At 37.6% G+C, this 15054-nt stretch overlaps 1 protein-coding gene across 2 annotated transcripts in view; it reads right to left on the bottom strand.

Annotated features, from left to right (window-relative positions):
- dnajb6b (DnaJ heat shock protein family (Hsp40) member B6b) overlaps positions 1-13935 on the bottom strand; it is a 28182-nt gene extending 14247 nt beyond the window's left edge. The window contains exons 1-5 of one of the 2 annotated variants that reach the window (XM_022206906.2): positions 13774-13935; positions 5447-5573; positions 3669-3778; positions 1647-1712; positions 1283-1387 (exon numbers count right to left, since the gene is read on the bottom strand). In XM_022206906.2, the coding sequence (XP_022062598.1) occupies positions 1283-1387; positions 1647-1712; positions 3669-3778; positions 5447-5511 (346 nt within the window). In that variant the 5' untranslated portion in view covers positions 5512-5573; positions 13774-13935. The remainder of the gene's footprint in view (positions 1-1282; positions 1388-1646; positions 1713-3668; positions 3779-5446; positions 5574-13773) is intronic. The other variant, XM_022206913.2, reaches the window with a different exon arrangement.
- Positions 13936-15054: the final 1119 nt, after the last annotated feature.

Genomic DNA, 15054 nt, shown 5'->3' with positions numbered 1-15054 from the left:
TTTCGACTCGGCTTTGGCCACAGCCCTTAAAGATTTGAAGCTAAAATTCAACTTGAAAGATAAACAAAGGACGGCACTGAAGTGTTTCATTGAGAAGAAAGACTTATTTGGACTTATGCCGACGGGATATGACAAATCCTTAATATACCAGTTGGCTCCGCTGGTTGGGAAGCTAATGGGACTTAGCCACAATCCGGCGCTCTAGGAACTATGTCAGCCTATTCGTTGCGTTGATTGGTTGTATACCTACCCAATTGCTGCAGAGTGATTTGAAAGACAACCTTTTAGCCCGCCTCCCTCCCTGTCAAGCGTTCCTAGACCCTTGTGTCTTAAGAGCTGGGTCTAGCACGGCTAGGCTAGCAGATACTAGCACTGATGTCTAATTATATTTCAGTAGGGCTAAATAGGCTAGCAGGTAGAGTGACTTAAAGCACTGCAGTCAGTTTAGTACTGTTTACGTGAAGACTCAGCATTTGTGGGGATCTGTCTTTGGTTGACCACAACCCCAGCTGTCGAAATGTACAAGTAGAACAGAGCAGATACAGTAATTATTTGTATGAAAAAAGATGGCTGAAACTGATAAATCAGCATTCAACCTCCCAGTGGAAAAAGAAGTTTGCTCTGTTTACTTGTATCTAAGCACGTTGATGCTTTAATTTATTGAATCTTTGTCTTATTATCATTTGATTGCTTAGATTGCTTTTATCTCCATCTTTTACGTGTTGGATGAAGGGCCTTTCACTGACTGTAATAACTAATTACGCGATTACTTTAGAACCAATACTAAGGATTATGGGAGCAAAGGTTGACAAAATGAAAGGTCTAAATCCTTGTTAACAGACTGAGGCTACGTAATGAAGTTTACATCCAGCAGAGAGGCTCAGTGGTGACATTTAGTGGTAGATGACCTCCTGAGGTGAGCGGTGCTTAGTGTACTGGTGATGCATATTACAGTGCTGTGGGGGATTAGTAGAAGGTTTCCTGGGTTTAATTTGCCATCTTCCATATTGCCAACCAGCAGGAACTGCTAGCTAATGGGCAAACTAATTAGGAGAAATATATGCTTCACACACATCAAACTGAGGACTGCAGGATGTTCTCTTTTTCTGTGTGTGTTGGTTGAGTATTTCCAGGCCATCCATGTATATTTTTGACCAGATAGCATTGCGAAGTTAATAATAGCCGTTGCATTACGCCCCACTCTATTCCATCTTTCATCTTTGAAAACAACAAAATCCCATCAGTGCCTTTAAGTGCACTGACAGAAATGAGTCTGACTTACCAAACAAATCTGCAAATGGATCTCTGCCACCAAAGAATTCCCTGAAAACGTCCTCGGGATTACGGAATGTGAAGGTGCTGCCACCGAAGTGATCGTAATGACCTCCTGTAAAACATTAAAGAAAGACAAAGCTCATAATCTATATCCAAGGCTATCAAAGATAACACTGCAAACAGAGCCATCATTGCAAGTCATAAAATACCAACAAGCACCAAGCTGTTTGTAGCTAACTAGTCTCACATGTATAGATCAAAATCAAAGCTTATTTTTGCTTCTATGTCATATATTCCCATTTCAATATTTCAACGGTTAATAATACTTAAATCTTATCAAATAATATGATATTTTTAAGCCATCTCCTTACCTCCTCCTCCGCCTCCTCCTGAGAGGCCTTCTTTGCCATATCGGTCATAAATATTCCTCTTGTTCTCTGTGACAGAAAGAGAAAGACTTTAGATAAGATAATGACAAATAAAACAGACAAACAGAAAGTGAAATTCCCTCTTTGTGATATTACAAACCTCAGTTAGGAACAAAAAAAGTCTCCAGGCTGCAAAATATGAGGTGGGCTAATGCTAAAGGCTCAACTGGCAGTAAATTTGAAGAGCCTGCAGTGTGCTACCGGATTTTTTAAAACAAAGTGATCATCCCTCAAAAACACAAAGAATGTGGGTGAATGAAAACGTGCTATTTTAGTAACAAAACAACTGTTCTATGAGAACTGCAATTTGTGCAAAAGCCATGCGACCTCTCTCAGGCCTGACCTGTTACCTTCAGACACAGACTTAATTCACGACATTAAAGATGTGGTAAAATCTCTTACACTTTCATCTAATTTAATAATCAAAGTGTGTAAAATTCAACCTAAACAAAGCTGCATTTCAGCAGTAAAAATGTACAACTAATCAGTGTCTGAACGTATGTATGGACCAAACACACACCCGTCTCACCCCAAGTGACAGAGAGTCAGGCTAAACCCTGCTATACAAGATGTTTGTGGATAACAAAAGAGACTCACATCTCAGCTAAACAATCCAAACACTGTGCAATCTTAATTCATACCAATGCTAGCAATGCCTGCATCTTGTGACTGGGTGCGTGATGAAGAGAAAGAGGCTTCTGCTATGCTCTCAAACCTACATCTGAATTAAAGACACTATTATAGTTACACTTTAATTCTCATCCACTCAAGAAACACAAACATGACTTAAATGCTGGTTTAAAAATATGATGCAGGAAAAAATGGCAAGTAATCAGCCGAGCTAAAGTACTGGACATCTACATGGTTCTGGCACCAATCAAAATCTGTACTTCACCTACAACGAAAAACTGTCAAGTTCTGAAATTTGGCTTTAGCTGCCGGAGAGGTGATTCATTAAAGCAGCTCAGAAAACGTAGGCAGAGGGAGAATCAATCCATTTCATACAGCCCACTAAGTCAGTCTGGCTTATTTCATGTCCTTCAAGCAAAATGTGAGACATCAAGCAGCCTTAATTTGTCATGGTAAGACAGAATGTTTTATCCTACATAACAACAAATATGATGTATTATATACAGAGTAAACATTACAGTAAATATAAAACAACGCTACTACAACAAATGGAAGGAAAAGAAGACTTTTACATGAACATTTGACATCCATTATGAAACAGAATTCTGTCAAAATAAGTCTGAAGTAACTCTGGTATGTAAAGTAATCTTTTTTTTATGAAACGCCATTTTGGTCAGATTTGCAGTCTAGCCTTGTTTAATCTTAACAGTTGTCACAGACCGACGTATATGATAAACATCAGTCTGTATGTTACTCAGGCAAAGTCCTCGTGAAACTTTCTTCAGACAAAATTATGCATTTTAAGAATTTTGGAAACTGAAAAAGCTTTATAAAAAGCATGTGTCGGAGTTGAAATGCTTGCTGAGATAATTTCATTGCCACTCTTTCCAATGTGAAATTTGGCTGTTTTTCTTCGTCTTAAATCTTTGGGAGTTGGACTGATAGTTGGACAAACAATCAAGATCTGATATTAGGCTAAAAAAAATAATTCACTATTTTCCGACAGTTATATGAAACGAGTCATCAGGAAAATTCTTAAATAAATTAATCAATAATGAAAACAACTTCTGTTACTTTTAGCCCATAAATTGAATTGTGGGGAAAAAAAATTGTTGTTTGTTCCAAAACACGACTGCACTGTAGAGGTAATAGCAACATTTCTCAAACAATACTCTTGTATTCAGACAATAGAAGTGCAATCTCATCTCTCCTCAACAAGAGTTATGACAAAGGAAGCTATTTCATGTTTGAGGTGTTAATGGCTTTAAAAAATAATAATTTCAAGTAGTGCACTAAAGAGAAACATCAATTTCTTACTCTACAGTAAAATCTTACCATCTGAGAGCACTTCATACGCCTCTGACAGCTCTTTGAATCTTTTCTCTGCTTCATCCTTGTTGTCTGGGTTCTTGTCTGGATGCCACTTCAATGCCAATTTTCTGTAACTAAGACAAAAATACCATACAGTTAGAAAGAGCAAGCACACAATATATGAAAAGAACAACTTGTTAAGTCTCAATACAGAGGTGGGAAGTGGAAAATGTGTATGCATGTAAAACAGACATCTCCCTATTAAAAACATATAACCATATGCAAGTAATTTTTTTAGTCACAACCATGACTATACACAAAGACACGTCAGTAAAAACACACACAAACACACACTGTCCTTCTCCCCACCCAAGCAGAAATAACAAAGACAGCCTGAACTGCACTGACAAGCAGCGTAGGCCTCGCACAGCGGCTTACGCTGCATCAGCTATTTGTTTCTAAGGCCAGCAGCAGCACCAGCAGCAGACATAGATGTTGTAGACAAGACAAGGGACTGAAAGTCAGCCAGCAAAAAAAAGGGCTTCACACAATCCAGGGATTCACTTCAATACAGACCTTTGTAGTCGACGTCTTTGTTGTAATCTGGGACATTATCTTCCTGTCTAAAGCCTGGTCACTGGTCAGCTGGCCAGGCTAAGTTTAACAACGCAGTTTGGTTGATAATTGTGTAACACTCCAGTCTTTATAGTCAGAAGCCTGTAAGTTTACTTGCAAAAGCAGTACCAGACATGATCTTTATCTAAACAGGTGTTATTCAGTCCAACCTCTCTGACGTCAGTATTCAAAGTTGATCATTTGACTGTAACTTGATACCCATGAAATATATTCAACAAAAAAGACAAACAAGTCTTCAGCCATGCAAGTGGCTTTGTGAGGCTGTATTTTACGTCAAATGCTAACATCAACATGCTGACATGTTCACAGGGAAAACGCTGCTTTTTCCATCTCAGTTTAGCCAGGTTAGCATACCGACATTCACTAATTGCTGCTAAACACAAAATTAGCGCAGACTGCTGGGAAAAGTAGTATGTAATAAACTGAAATGTTGGCATATTAACTTGATGATTATGTTTGATGGAAAGTTAAGTCCTGAGTGGGACATGCATGCTTGTACAAAAAGTCCTGGCAATTCAATTAGAAACAAAGAAGATAGAGCTGGAGTGACGGGGTTATGATGGGACTGACTGAAGTTAGATAGTAATCTTTATGTCCCGTTTGCAAATCGGATATTCTAAAGCTGGTTGACTTAATCAGTAGCGATAAATAGTGTTCAACAGCTTACTTCTCTCTCTAATGATTTTACTTTATTTAGTGGTTTACTGCATTACATTATTATAGTAAAAGCGCTATATGAATACAGACCATTTACCATTACCCTAAATGACATTTAATGCCTCCTAGAGAACATGAATAACTTCAAACAAGCTTATTTCTGTCTTTTGCATCAACTCTTCACTTTGTGTGAACCTTTTCACCTGCCATAACAACGTGTTAGTGAGAAGCTGGTGTGGAAGCATAATTAACTGGAACTGGCCTGTTCAGTTGGCGACTGCAAGTAATAGTAGGTGAGTGAAGGGGGAAGGTATTTAACAGCAGCAAGGTTACAGGCAGAAGAGTGGAAACTTTCTGCATTGCAGTCTCTCTGCTCTCTCTCTCCTTGTGTCAGTTAGTACAGCCAGAGGGGGATATAATTAACCTATGACACCCTCTGAGTGGCAGGCATTAAACAACAGCACCAGGACAAAAAAAAAAAAGAGCAGAAAACACTCAAGGGCACTTACGCTTTTTTGATGTCCTCTTGCGTTGCATGTTTCTGGACTCCTAGTATCTGGTAGTATTCCATCATGGTTCTGTCTGTATGTGTACGTTTGTGGGTGCTGTCTTATGCGAGGGTCGGCTTCGTGGCCTCTGTGGAAAGAGAAAGTTCTGTTAAGACATGTCTGCTTGACAAGATAAAGCCTAACAAAGTGAAACTAAGCATAGCCGTGCATATCGGGTATGATACCTCCTCTCTGGACCAGTGTGGTACACTACATAAGGGGAGGGAAGGGGCAATGGCATTAAAAAGGGTGGAAATACCCAACAATGTTGTACTGCACTGAAATAGCGACATTGGGAAGAGGACAGCTAAGCTAACACAAGCCCAGCTATATTACATAATAACTGGGTGATCATCCCTCACCCTGAGGCTGAAACAGAGAAAATGTGAAACATGTTTTCCTTTTGAATTTTGGAACAAGCTATAAAGACTGTTCAGTGTTTTTATAAAACATGACTTAATGTTAGAGTTATGAAACTTATGCTCTAAAAAAAACAAGACACAACAAGTCTGATTAGAAAAAAAAAAGAAGACATTCAAGTTGTTCAATTTTAGAATCACATTACAAGTGTGTAGAGAATGACTTGCACTGAACTGAGAACATATATCTATTGTCTTAATCTAGTGGTAAATACAAAGATATATGAAGCTTGAAAAGACAGACTGGTGTTGGGAGTATGTCCATAGAATTCTCTCTCTGATGTAAAAAAGAGGCAATAGGGGGGAAATAAGATATAACAAGTGAGAAGCTTCACATGACTGATAATCCAGGCAAAATGTCAGTAGCTTTCCATCCTTCAAATTATAGTTCACTAAACCCTCTCCCTCAAGGGAATTTGCGTCTTCAGCGAGTTGGTTCACAATCTCAGTTAATCTAGCATTATTTTAAGGCCAAGAAGCACAGTGACGTCAAACTATATTAGTTTAAAGGGGTGCAGGTTACTTTACCCATCCAAAACCAGCATGTTTACCTATATTTCACCAAATGGATGATGTGAGATTAGAGTATGCTAACTTTAGTTAGTAACTCTGTCCTGCTTTTTATTGCATTTTGAGAGGTTTAAACCACAGTAACTAAACGATACATATAGCCATCCAGTGCATAATTAATTCCTGCCTTCTAGGGTTCTCATTTAAAACTAGTCAGCTGAACCACTAAAAAGTCAGCTAGGGATAGTTTTTAAACATTTCATGGAGCTACACCAGGCCACAGCTGGAAAAAAATCAGCTACTTAAGCAGACATATAAACTTACTGTATCTATATAAATCTGCAATCAAGGCATGAACAGTAAGTTGTCACCTTAAATCATAACCATTTCTTTAAAAGCAGTTTTTCTAAACCAATCAATCAATCTCTAGACTAATACCTAGAGTTAAACAACGAAATGTGAGGCAACCTGGTGGCCATTCAAAGTGTAAATCAAATACATATGAAGCCACATTATAGTCATCTGAAATTCACATACACAGATCTGTCTTTAGACTAATGTTCCAAATAAAAGTTGCTTTTTGCTATCCATGTCAGTTTTTCTAACAGTTCTCTTTCCAAGTTATACTGACGTTTGTTTAGTTTCTCAGTAATTTTGTCAATAATCCCCTGTGTGGGGAAGTTTTCTAAGACTTTATTAGTGGGACAAAACTTTCCAATGGGCATATTTTTGTTGTGGGTGGGTTTTAAATATAGTATGTCACAAGTTTTCTTTTAACCCAGTGCAGGCTGTGGCTTTCAAGCTCTGTTTTATGGTCGGTATGAATTTAAAGGGAAAACAGCTTCTTCTTTAAACTGAATAACATTAGCTCAGAAAGTCTTATTTCCTTTAAAAATGGGGGGAAAGTACCAGCTTATCCCGTCACGTTACGATCAAATCTCGACATAGCAGCAGTTGGTTCACTCTCACACATAAACAATCTTACTTTGTTTGAACCAAACTATCACTAGCACAGAGCAAAATACAAAAGATGTGTTGGGAGATAAACTCAAACCAATCTCTCTTTACTGCGGCCTCTTTAAAGACCCCAGACAAGATTGTATGACAACAAACATCAACTGACACCTGATAAATCACCACAGTTGCCACACTTGAATACCTTCTGGATTGCCTTCAGCACCTTGACCTTTAAAATAAAATCCCAAAACTTAAAAAGTACTGATAAAAATCAAACCTAACGTCAAGCAAACCCAAAACCAATCATTAAATATAAAGAGACGTCTTAGTTATCGTATTATAAAATGATAAACAAACCAGTGAGCCCTACTGGAGTCCACTATGTCCTGTTTGTTTGCTATTTTTAACCTGTGGCCTTTGCAGTTAGATTGTGTTGATGTGTGTGTTATGTGGGGGGTTGTGGGTGTCTGGCACATGGCAAAGCTGGTGAGGGATTCCTGGTTAGGACATGGCACAGGCACCAAACTCCTTCAGATGCCTGACTAAGGCGGTAATTCCAACATTTCCCCTCTGACATTTTATTATCCACTCCCTCTTTTTGCTGATGAATTGCCCACTTGCTGATTTAAAGTCTACCTAACCTAACATGTCCTGCTTTCTAGTCCACATCCTAATATAGACCACAGTCCAAATATAGATATGAAGAGATATGACCCAGAAAGTCTTGTTTTCCTGTTTTTCCTCAAAAACCAAAACAGTGTCCTGACTCATCACATAAAATTAATCTTGTTTTATTCCCCTCCAGTTCAGCCGTGACTGACCCCCTCACCCATCACCAGTTCCCTGCAGCAGTTGGGCTTTAATGGACACAAGTGACTGCCAGAGATGTGGTTCTGTGCGCATTCATGCATGTATGTGCAGATTTATGCCTCGTGGTGGCATTACAAAGCTAACCCACATCGGATGGAGTCCTGCTGTGCTCAGTGTGAACTATGCCTCAGTGTGAGCCGTACGGATGTGGGTCAGTTAATCCCACAATGCATCAGTGAACCTGAGATGATGTTTGTAAATGTTAGCAGATCACTTAACGAAGCAAAACAGAGTTATGACATTTCATATTTTCCCGAAATATGTCCAGTCATAGTAGTAAAATCAAAAGCATTTTTTGTGGAAAAACAAACTACAAAAGCAGCCAAAATATGGCGAAAACAAGACAGATGGAAAAGGAGTGTTTGGCCTATTTTACGTTAGTTGTGATATGCTGAGGAACCAGTATTAGAAAATGACTTCATACATCTTTTAGTTGGAACATTCTAACATTTACTGATTTTAGTCCCACTTATACTTCCCCAGTTTATTTTTAGAGGCAAGTCCAGCAATTATTGATTAATTAATGTTATGCTTTGCCGAGTTTGTGAGCTGGTGGAAGTGAAAGCTCAACAAACATTTGAGAGCTTTGATCTAGTCGATTCATGAATTAGGTCGACCAACAAAATTAAACTGATACTAATTTACTTATCGATTGTTACATTTTTCAACCTAAAAAATATACACCAACCGGTTTCTGGTTCTCAAATATTAGTTTTCTATAATTAATTCATTATGAAATCAACATTTATTCACTTATTTTAATCATGTATAATTCCTTGACTAAAATATCAATTAAGAAGATGACTGGCTGGCTCCAAATTTGTTTTAGATGCAGCATTAGCATCTTCAGAACCTTTCATGAGGTATATTAAGAAGAAAAATATCAGTATTGCAGTGTGGTGGTAAAGACAAGGTGATTCACAACATGATTTCCTACATTATGGTCTGACCTTAAAACTGACCTCAATGTATAGCCACAAGCTCACATCTAACAAATACAACTGCACATGGAAGCAGTCAAAATGAAACCTCTCCACAAAGAAGGAGGCCTTATTCTGCACTTAGTGATGAGGTGAAGACCTCAGCGATGAGTTGCTTCTCTTGTGTTTACAGGAGCCAGATGAGGGATGTTTTGCTTTGACAGGTGCACTGAGGGCAACATCACGAGTTCAGGGGTCTGCACTGTGGGACAGAAGGTGATGAAGAGAAGCCAACAGCAACGGTCTGATCTCAGTGCTCATTTCTTTCATGTAGCTTTGGCTCAACGGGAATCCACACAAGATTTTGGAGCAAACACTTCCAAGCAAGCTGAGCAGCGAGAGATTTCAACAACATCTGTTCAACTGTTTTTCAGCTGGTGTGGCAATTTAGATTTCCCTTACAGGGGTAATATTACGTAACAGTAACTAAAAGAGCCTAAAAGTCAGATTCTCGCAATAGCGAATCACAAGAAACAGGAGTAAACAGAAACACAAAGATGTCACCTCTTTTTCTGTGGCATTAGCTAATTTGCTTTTTATATGTCGTAATAAATTGGCCAATTCTTGATTATAACGTACGACTAATCAGCATCATCATTTTGGTAATTTTCATGAAAGTGCATCAGGACCAACACTAGTCCCAAGTCTCAGCTTTTAGAACATGCTAAAACAAGTTTACGCCCACATTCAGACCATTACACCAAAGAATTTAGCGCAATATGATAACACGTCATATAGATAAGAGTACGTCGTGTATATACACATTTTAAAGCTGGACAGTTAAATTTCACCTCAAACTTTTATGGCAATTAAACCATTATAAATAACAACTATCTAAATTAGTACAACATAAATATTTTCAACATCGAAAAGAAAAAGGTCAGAAATGCATAAAATTGCATAAGGTGAGACTTTTGTAACATTTTGCAATGTCTAGTTGCATGAGTTACCACACTATTCATAAACCATTAATGATATTTCTGTGAGTGAATATTGGATAAATGACATTATCCTGTTGATATGGATATCTGTATATAAGCTCAAATATTTACTTCATAGTTCAAATCTGTTTTCTAATTCTCAGATATTCCACAAAATACTCAGGGTCACTATTGGAAGTATATGGCACCATTAACAGGTTAGTTTTCTTCAAAGTATCGCTAAACTGCTCATTTTACTTTGAGACTAGTGCAGGGTAAATATCCAGTAAGGGGCTATACAGGAAAACTTTTAGACATTTTTTTGGCAGAAACACAATACAATGATTAAGAATGGAGACCTATACTCATGCTGGATTTTCCCTAACAACGACAGCCATCACAAATCATCAGCGCTGAAACAAGAAAACTGCATATTTATTATAAGCAACAACATGTCAGCTGATCAGGGAATGGACTAAGCATAAACATTTATGAGTTTATAAATGTTGTAAATGTTTACATGAGTTTTGTCAGCGCCGAAACTACCAAGTTAATTATCTGTGGCGTAGCTCCAGGTTTTATCTGTTGATCTGAATCTCTGATTAGACTTCAGCATTTCGGTTTCATTCTTTGGAAGTGATGGGCTCTTGCAAAACAAATGGCGAGTGTACAAGAGTAGAAATTAAAGTTTTGGGCCGACTGTGTGATTGCAATCAAAAAAGACAACACTTCTGTCAGAGTCCAAGAACACTGAAGTACGACTGCATTACGCCATTAACAAGACATGAGCGCCGGATAAAACAGGCTCTGAGAAGCTGGACTCCAGGACCTGACAAAAGCCACAGCTGACAGAAGAGAGAAACAGATGACAGCTAAACACAACACAAAAACAACCCTGTTCCTCACCTGAAACGATTTGGAACAAAGAGATAAGTGCCTGTGCTTTAAATGTTACAGAATGTGCACATGATCAGAGGCTCAATCAGAGGATTTTGGATTTTTCTATTTACTTTGTTAGTGGAAACACATCCTAAGAGGTAATCATCTAAAGAGGATCCTATTTACTGTAAACAGCAGCAGACATTTATTTCAGGACAGTGAAACCATTCACTAAGTTTCAATAGAAGGGTTGTGGGTTCTTTTTATAATTTGATCTACTTCTTTGGAAAAACCAGGGTATTTCTTTTTAATGCAAACTGGTAAATATGTCAAACAATAACTGCATTAGAAGGTTACGACCCAGTGCATGTTCAACTTATGTCTAATTGAGATTTGATGACCGTATTTAACATAATTTAGTGAGCTGACAGCTAGCTCATGGTTGCATAAAATAAAATGGTTCATCAGACACTAAAATGCTGGAATTCTCTGGCTGCAAAATGAAAATCAAGAGGCTCCAGATTTCAGGTTGTAGTCATAAAGGAGTGGCTTATAGACCCATGCCAGTAAAATGAAACCAGAGACAACAGTACAAGGAATCTTCAAAACCAACCACAATCCATAAAGTTATTAAACCCTGGTTCAGACCATGAAACCTTTATTCCAACAAACTACCTGTCGCAAAATAAAGTGAAACTCAATTACAAATCAAATCAAATATATTTATATAGCACATTCAAAAACAACCTAAGTTGACCAAAGTAGGCGGCAAAGAACATAAAACATGTAAAACAAAAATGAAATGGTGTAAAATACTAAAACAGGCGAAAAAGGATAGCGACATGTAAGATCACTTTCTGAAATTAAAATAAACATGAAATATGAAGACCACCAAGGGCACCCAAAACCCATTGACAACAACAATGTATGTGTTGGGATTTTATTCGAAAATATCAATGTCAAACAGCATCATAAGTGAGATGGTTTCTCAGAGGAGCATGTTCCCATTGTAGTACAGTCTTTTTTACAGTCTATTTTCCACACGCCTCAAAATAATGAGGCTACCACCAGACAAACTTAACTAACGTATTATACTAGCAAGCATAAGATAAACTTTTTCACTATTTAAAGGTTCTTCAGATGACACAGTCAATCCTCATTAAACGTCTGAATGACTGGCAATCTTTGAACAGAGGTATTTACACAGTAAACATCATCTTTCCTGTAAAACTTCCAAGTATATGTTACAAAGACTCAAACTTGCAGTAGGTTTCCCATTTACCACTACCTTGAGCTGCAATGATCTGATAAATTTGCTTAACAAATTACCAATTCATTAAGATAATTCTGCAACCATTTCAGTCATTCATCAAGAAAAAAAAACAATGAGGGTGCAGTTCCTTTCATTACTGATTCATTTGTAATTATTTTTGATTAATCAGCTAATCATTTAGTGGGATAAAATTTCCCAAAATGGTGAAAGACATCACAGATCTAATGTTTTACAAATGTCTTGTGTTGTCTGCAAGTCAGTCCCATAACTCCAAATATTCAATTTCTAATGATCTTTACATAAATGTTTTATATTTTCAATTGATAAATGCCTTAAAAGATCAATCAGTTATTAAACAGTTGATTTATTGTTTCAGTGCTACAGGTTGACAAATGTCTACGTCCACATTTTATGTCATGAAACTAGTTTTCCTGACAACAAACTAATATTTAAAATCACATTAGCTGTAGCAGATGTTATTTTTGTGTATTTTATTAAACTTACAACTATAATGTTTAATGTAGTGAAACTAATCCTTAAACTACTTCCTATTTCTCTGTAACCAGTGGCAACCATAGCATTAAACAAACTATAGTCCATAGTAAAGTACCTGAGACAGAAAAAATGGTATTTTCCTGAATCCAAAGTAGTTTAAATCAATCCACTAGACTTTAAGAAAATTCCTTGAAGACGTTTCACCTCTCATCCACGTCTTCAAGGAATTTTCTTAAAGTCCAGTGGATTGATTTAAACTACTTTGGATAACCATGATCTGGATGAATGAGAACCTACACAGACGTATTTTCCTGAACTTTCTGGAAGCTATCATCAACAGGCCAATCGGTGTGGCAACTTGCAAAACACCATCAGATAGGGAGAGATAGGAGAAACTCCTAAAAAGTCTTCAGACGGAAATAGTATTTTTGAGCTGTATTGGCCGACAGCGTTAATGGATAAAATAGCAAAAACGTTACATAACAAGTTAAAATATCTCTAAAAATAGTGGCGTCGTAACTTTAATACATGGCTGTGGACCGCCTCAAGCTAACATTAGCGTTACTGTAGCGTTTTCTAACCAAGCAAACACCAACTTAGTCTTCTCTTAACTGACTAAAACTCTAAAATATACAAAGGCGTAGGTTTAGCTAGCTGACATTTTAGCTAGCGGTAGCTAAGTTATCATTATTTTGAATACAGCTGCGGTCAGGCAGAAACAACGAGCTTTACTCACTAGCTTAACGAAAGCAGAAACCACAGCCTGTCTTTAAAACTGACCTCACAGACACAATAGAAAAACACATATGTAGTAAAATAATGTTAATATATTCACTAGCATTGGACTGGCGGTTGCGGCACCACAGCATCCCCACATGTATTTGAATCTATGCGGCAGGAGACGCATTCACTGCTCCGCCAGCAACCTAAAGCCGTGTCCGAGGATATGGCGGTTGTATTTCCTAAGAAATTAAAGATAGCCTACCTGTGTGAAGGAAAATGTCCGCTCTGACGGCCTCGCTGCTGTTGCTATACCTCCTGTCTTCGGCTGAGTACGAAACCAGTAACTGCAGCCGTTGGTGGTAGCTGGTCGTGTGGCTACCGATATCGCCTAGCCCACTGTGCTGCTGGTGCTGCATTCAAGTACTGTCGGGAAATCCCCAATACACCCTAAATACATCTGAACGTGCTGTGGGTACACTTCAAACCAAAGACAATGGTAGCCATGTTTGTATTTCCATAGACACGAGTAAGGCTAACTAGCTGTTGGACATTGCACTGTCAATGTTTAATGTCTGGAAATCAGAAAAAGTAGAGAATTACTCCGTGACCACGCATCCTCAAGGGCCCTGAAAGCCCCAAGTTGTCTGTGTGGCAGTTGGAGTTCTCAGAGTTTAAAGTTGAAAAATAAGCATTAAATAAGCACAAAAAACTCTATAGTGACTTGATCCACTTTAATTAATATGAAATGCTCAAAGCTGGAATTGCATTATTGGTGTAAACAATTAGAAATGGAACATGGCATGCTTATCTATTTTGGACATCATTCAGTTCCATTTACAAAGAAGCATTAAAATAAGAGCAAATAAGCTGGGAAAAAGATGAACACAGTGAATCCAGAATGTACTCTGGATTCACTATATTAAAACTCTGATTTAGCTCTCTAACTGCCCCAACTGGCATCTTCTCACATGGGTGTGTATTTTGTTTGAACTGCTACATTAAGCAGGGGTCAGGACAACCTCAAACAGGAACTTTGCATTAAACACTTAATTTCCTGATTTCTAGTGAACTGCTAAGCACCAGTTTGTGCCTTTTCTGCATCAGTTTAAAAAGGGATTGTTATTATTTATTTATGTAAAGAAAACCATGAATAAACTTTACTGAACTTTTATTGTGATTTTTTTTCAGTCTGCTCTTGAGTACAAATAATGACAAACGAAATTGAAAACATTACAGATCAACAAAAAAAGCTAAATTCCAATGATCATTCTATTGTGTTTACAAATGAGCATTAAAGTAAGAGCAAATACATTTTTAAAAAATGGAGATGAAGCATTCAAAATGTAATGAAACTCTGATTTAGTGACCCCAACTGGCATGTTATTATGATGAATTGAGAGAAGTTTTCTGTGTTTGTCAAATCCTGGCATTAGTACAAATATATTTTATAGACTATATTACTATAATATTAAATTCTCTTAACTTTCTACATTCAACAGCTCCTCACCTTTACTCTTCGGGAACTTTGCTTTGAAAGCTTTGT

This window comes from Acanthochromis polyacanthus, chromosome 20 (genome assembly GCF_021347895.1).
Source record: "Acanthochromis polyacanthus isolate Apoly-LR-REF ecotype Palm Island chromosome 20, KAUST_Apoly_ChrSc, whole genome shotgun sequence".
Classification (NCBI taxonomy): Eukaryota; Metazoa; Chordata; class Actinopteri; family Pomacentridae; genus Acanthochromis; species Acanthochromis polyacanthus.
This window is presented reverse-complemented; position numbering and strand designations above follow the sequence as displayed.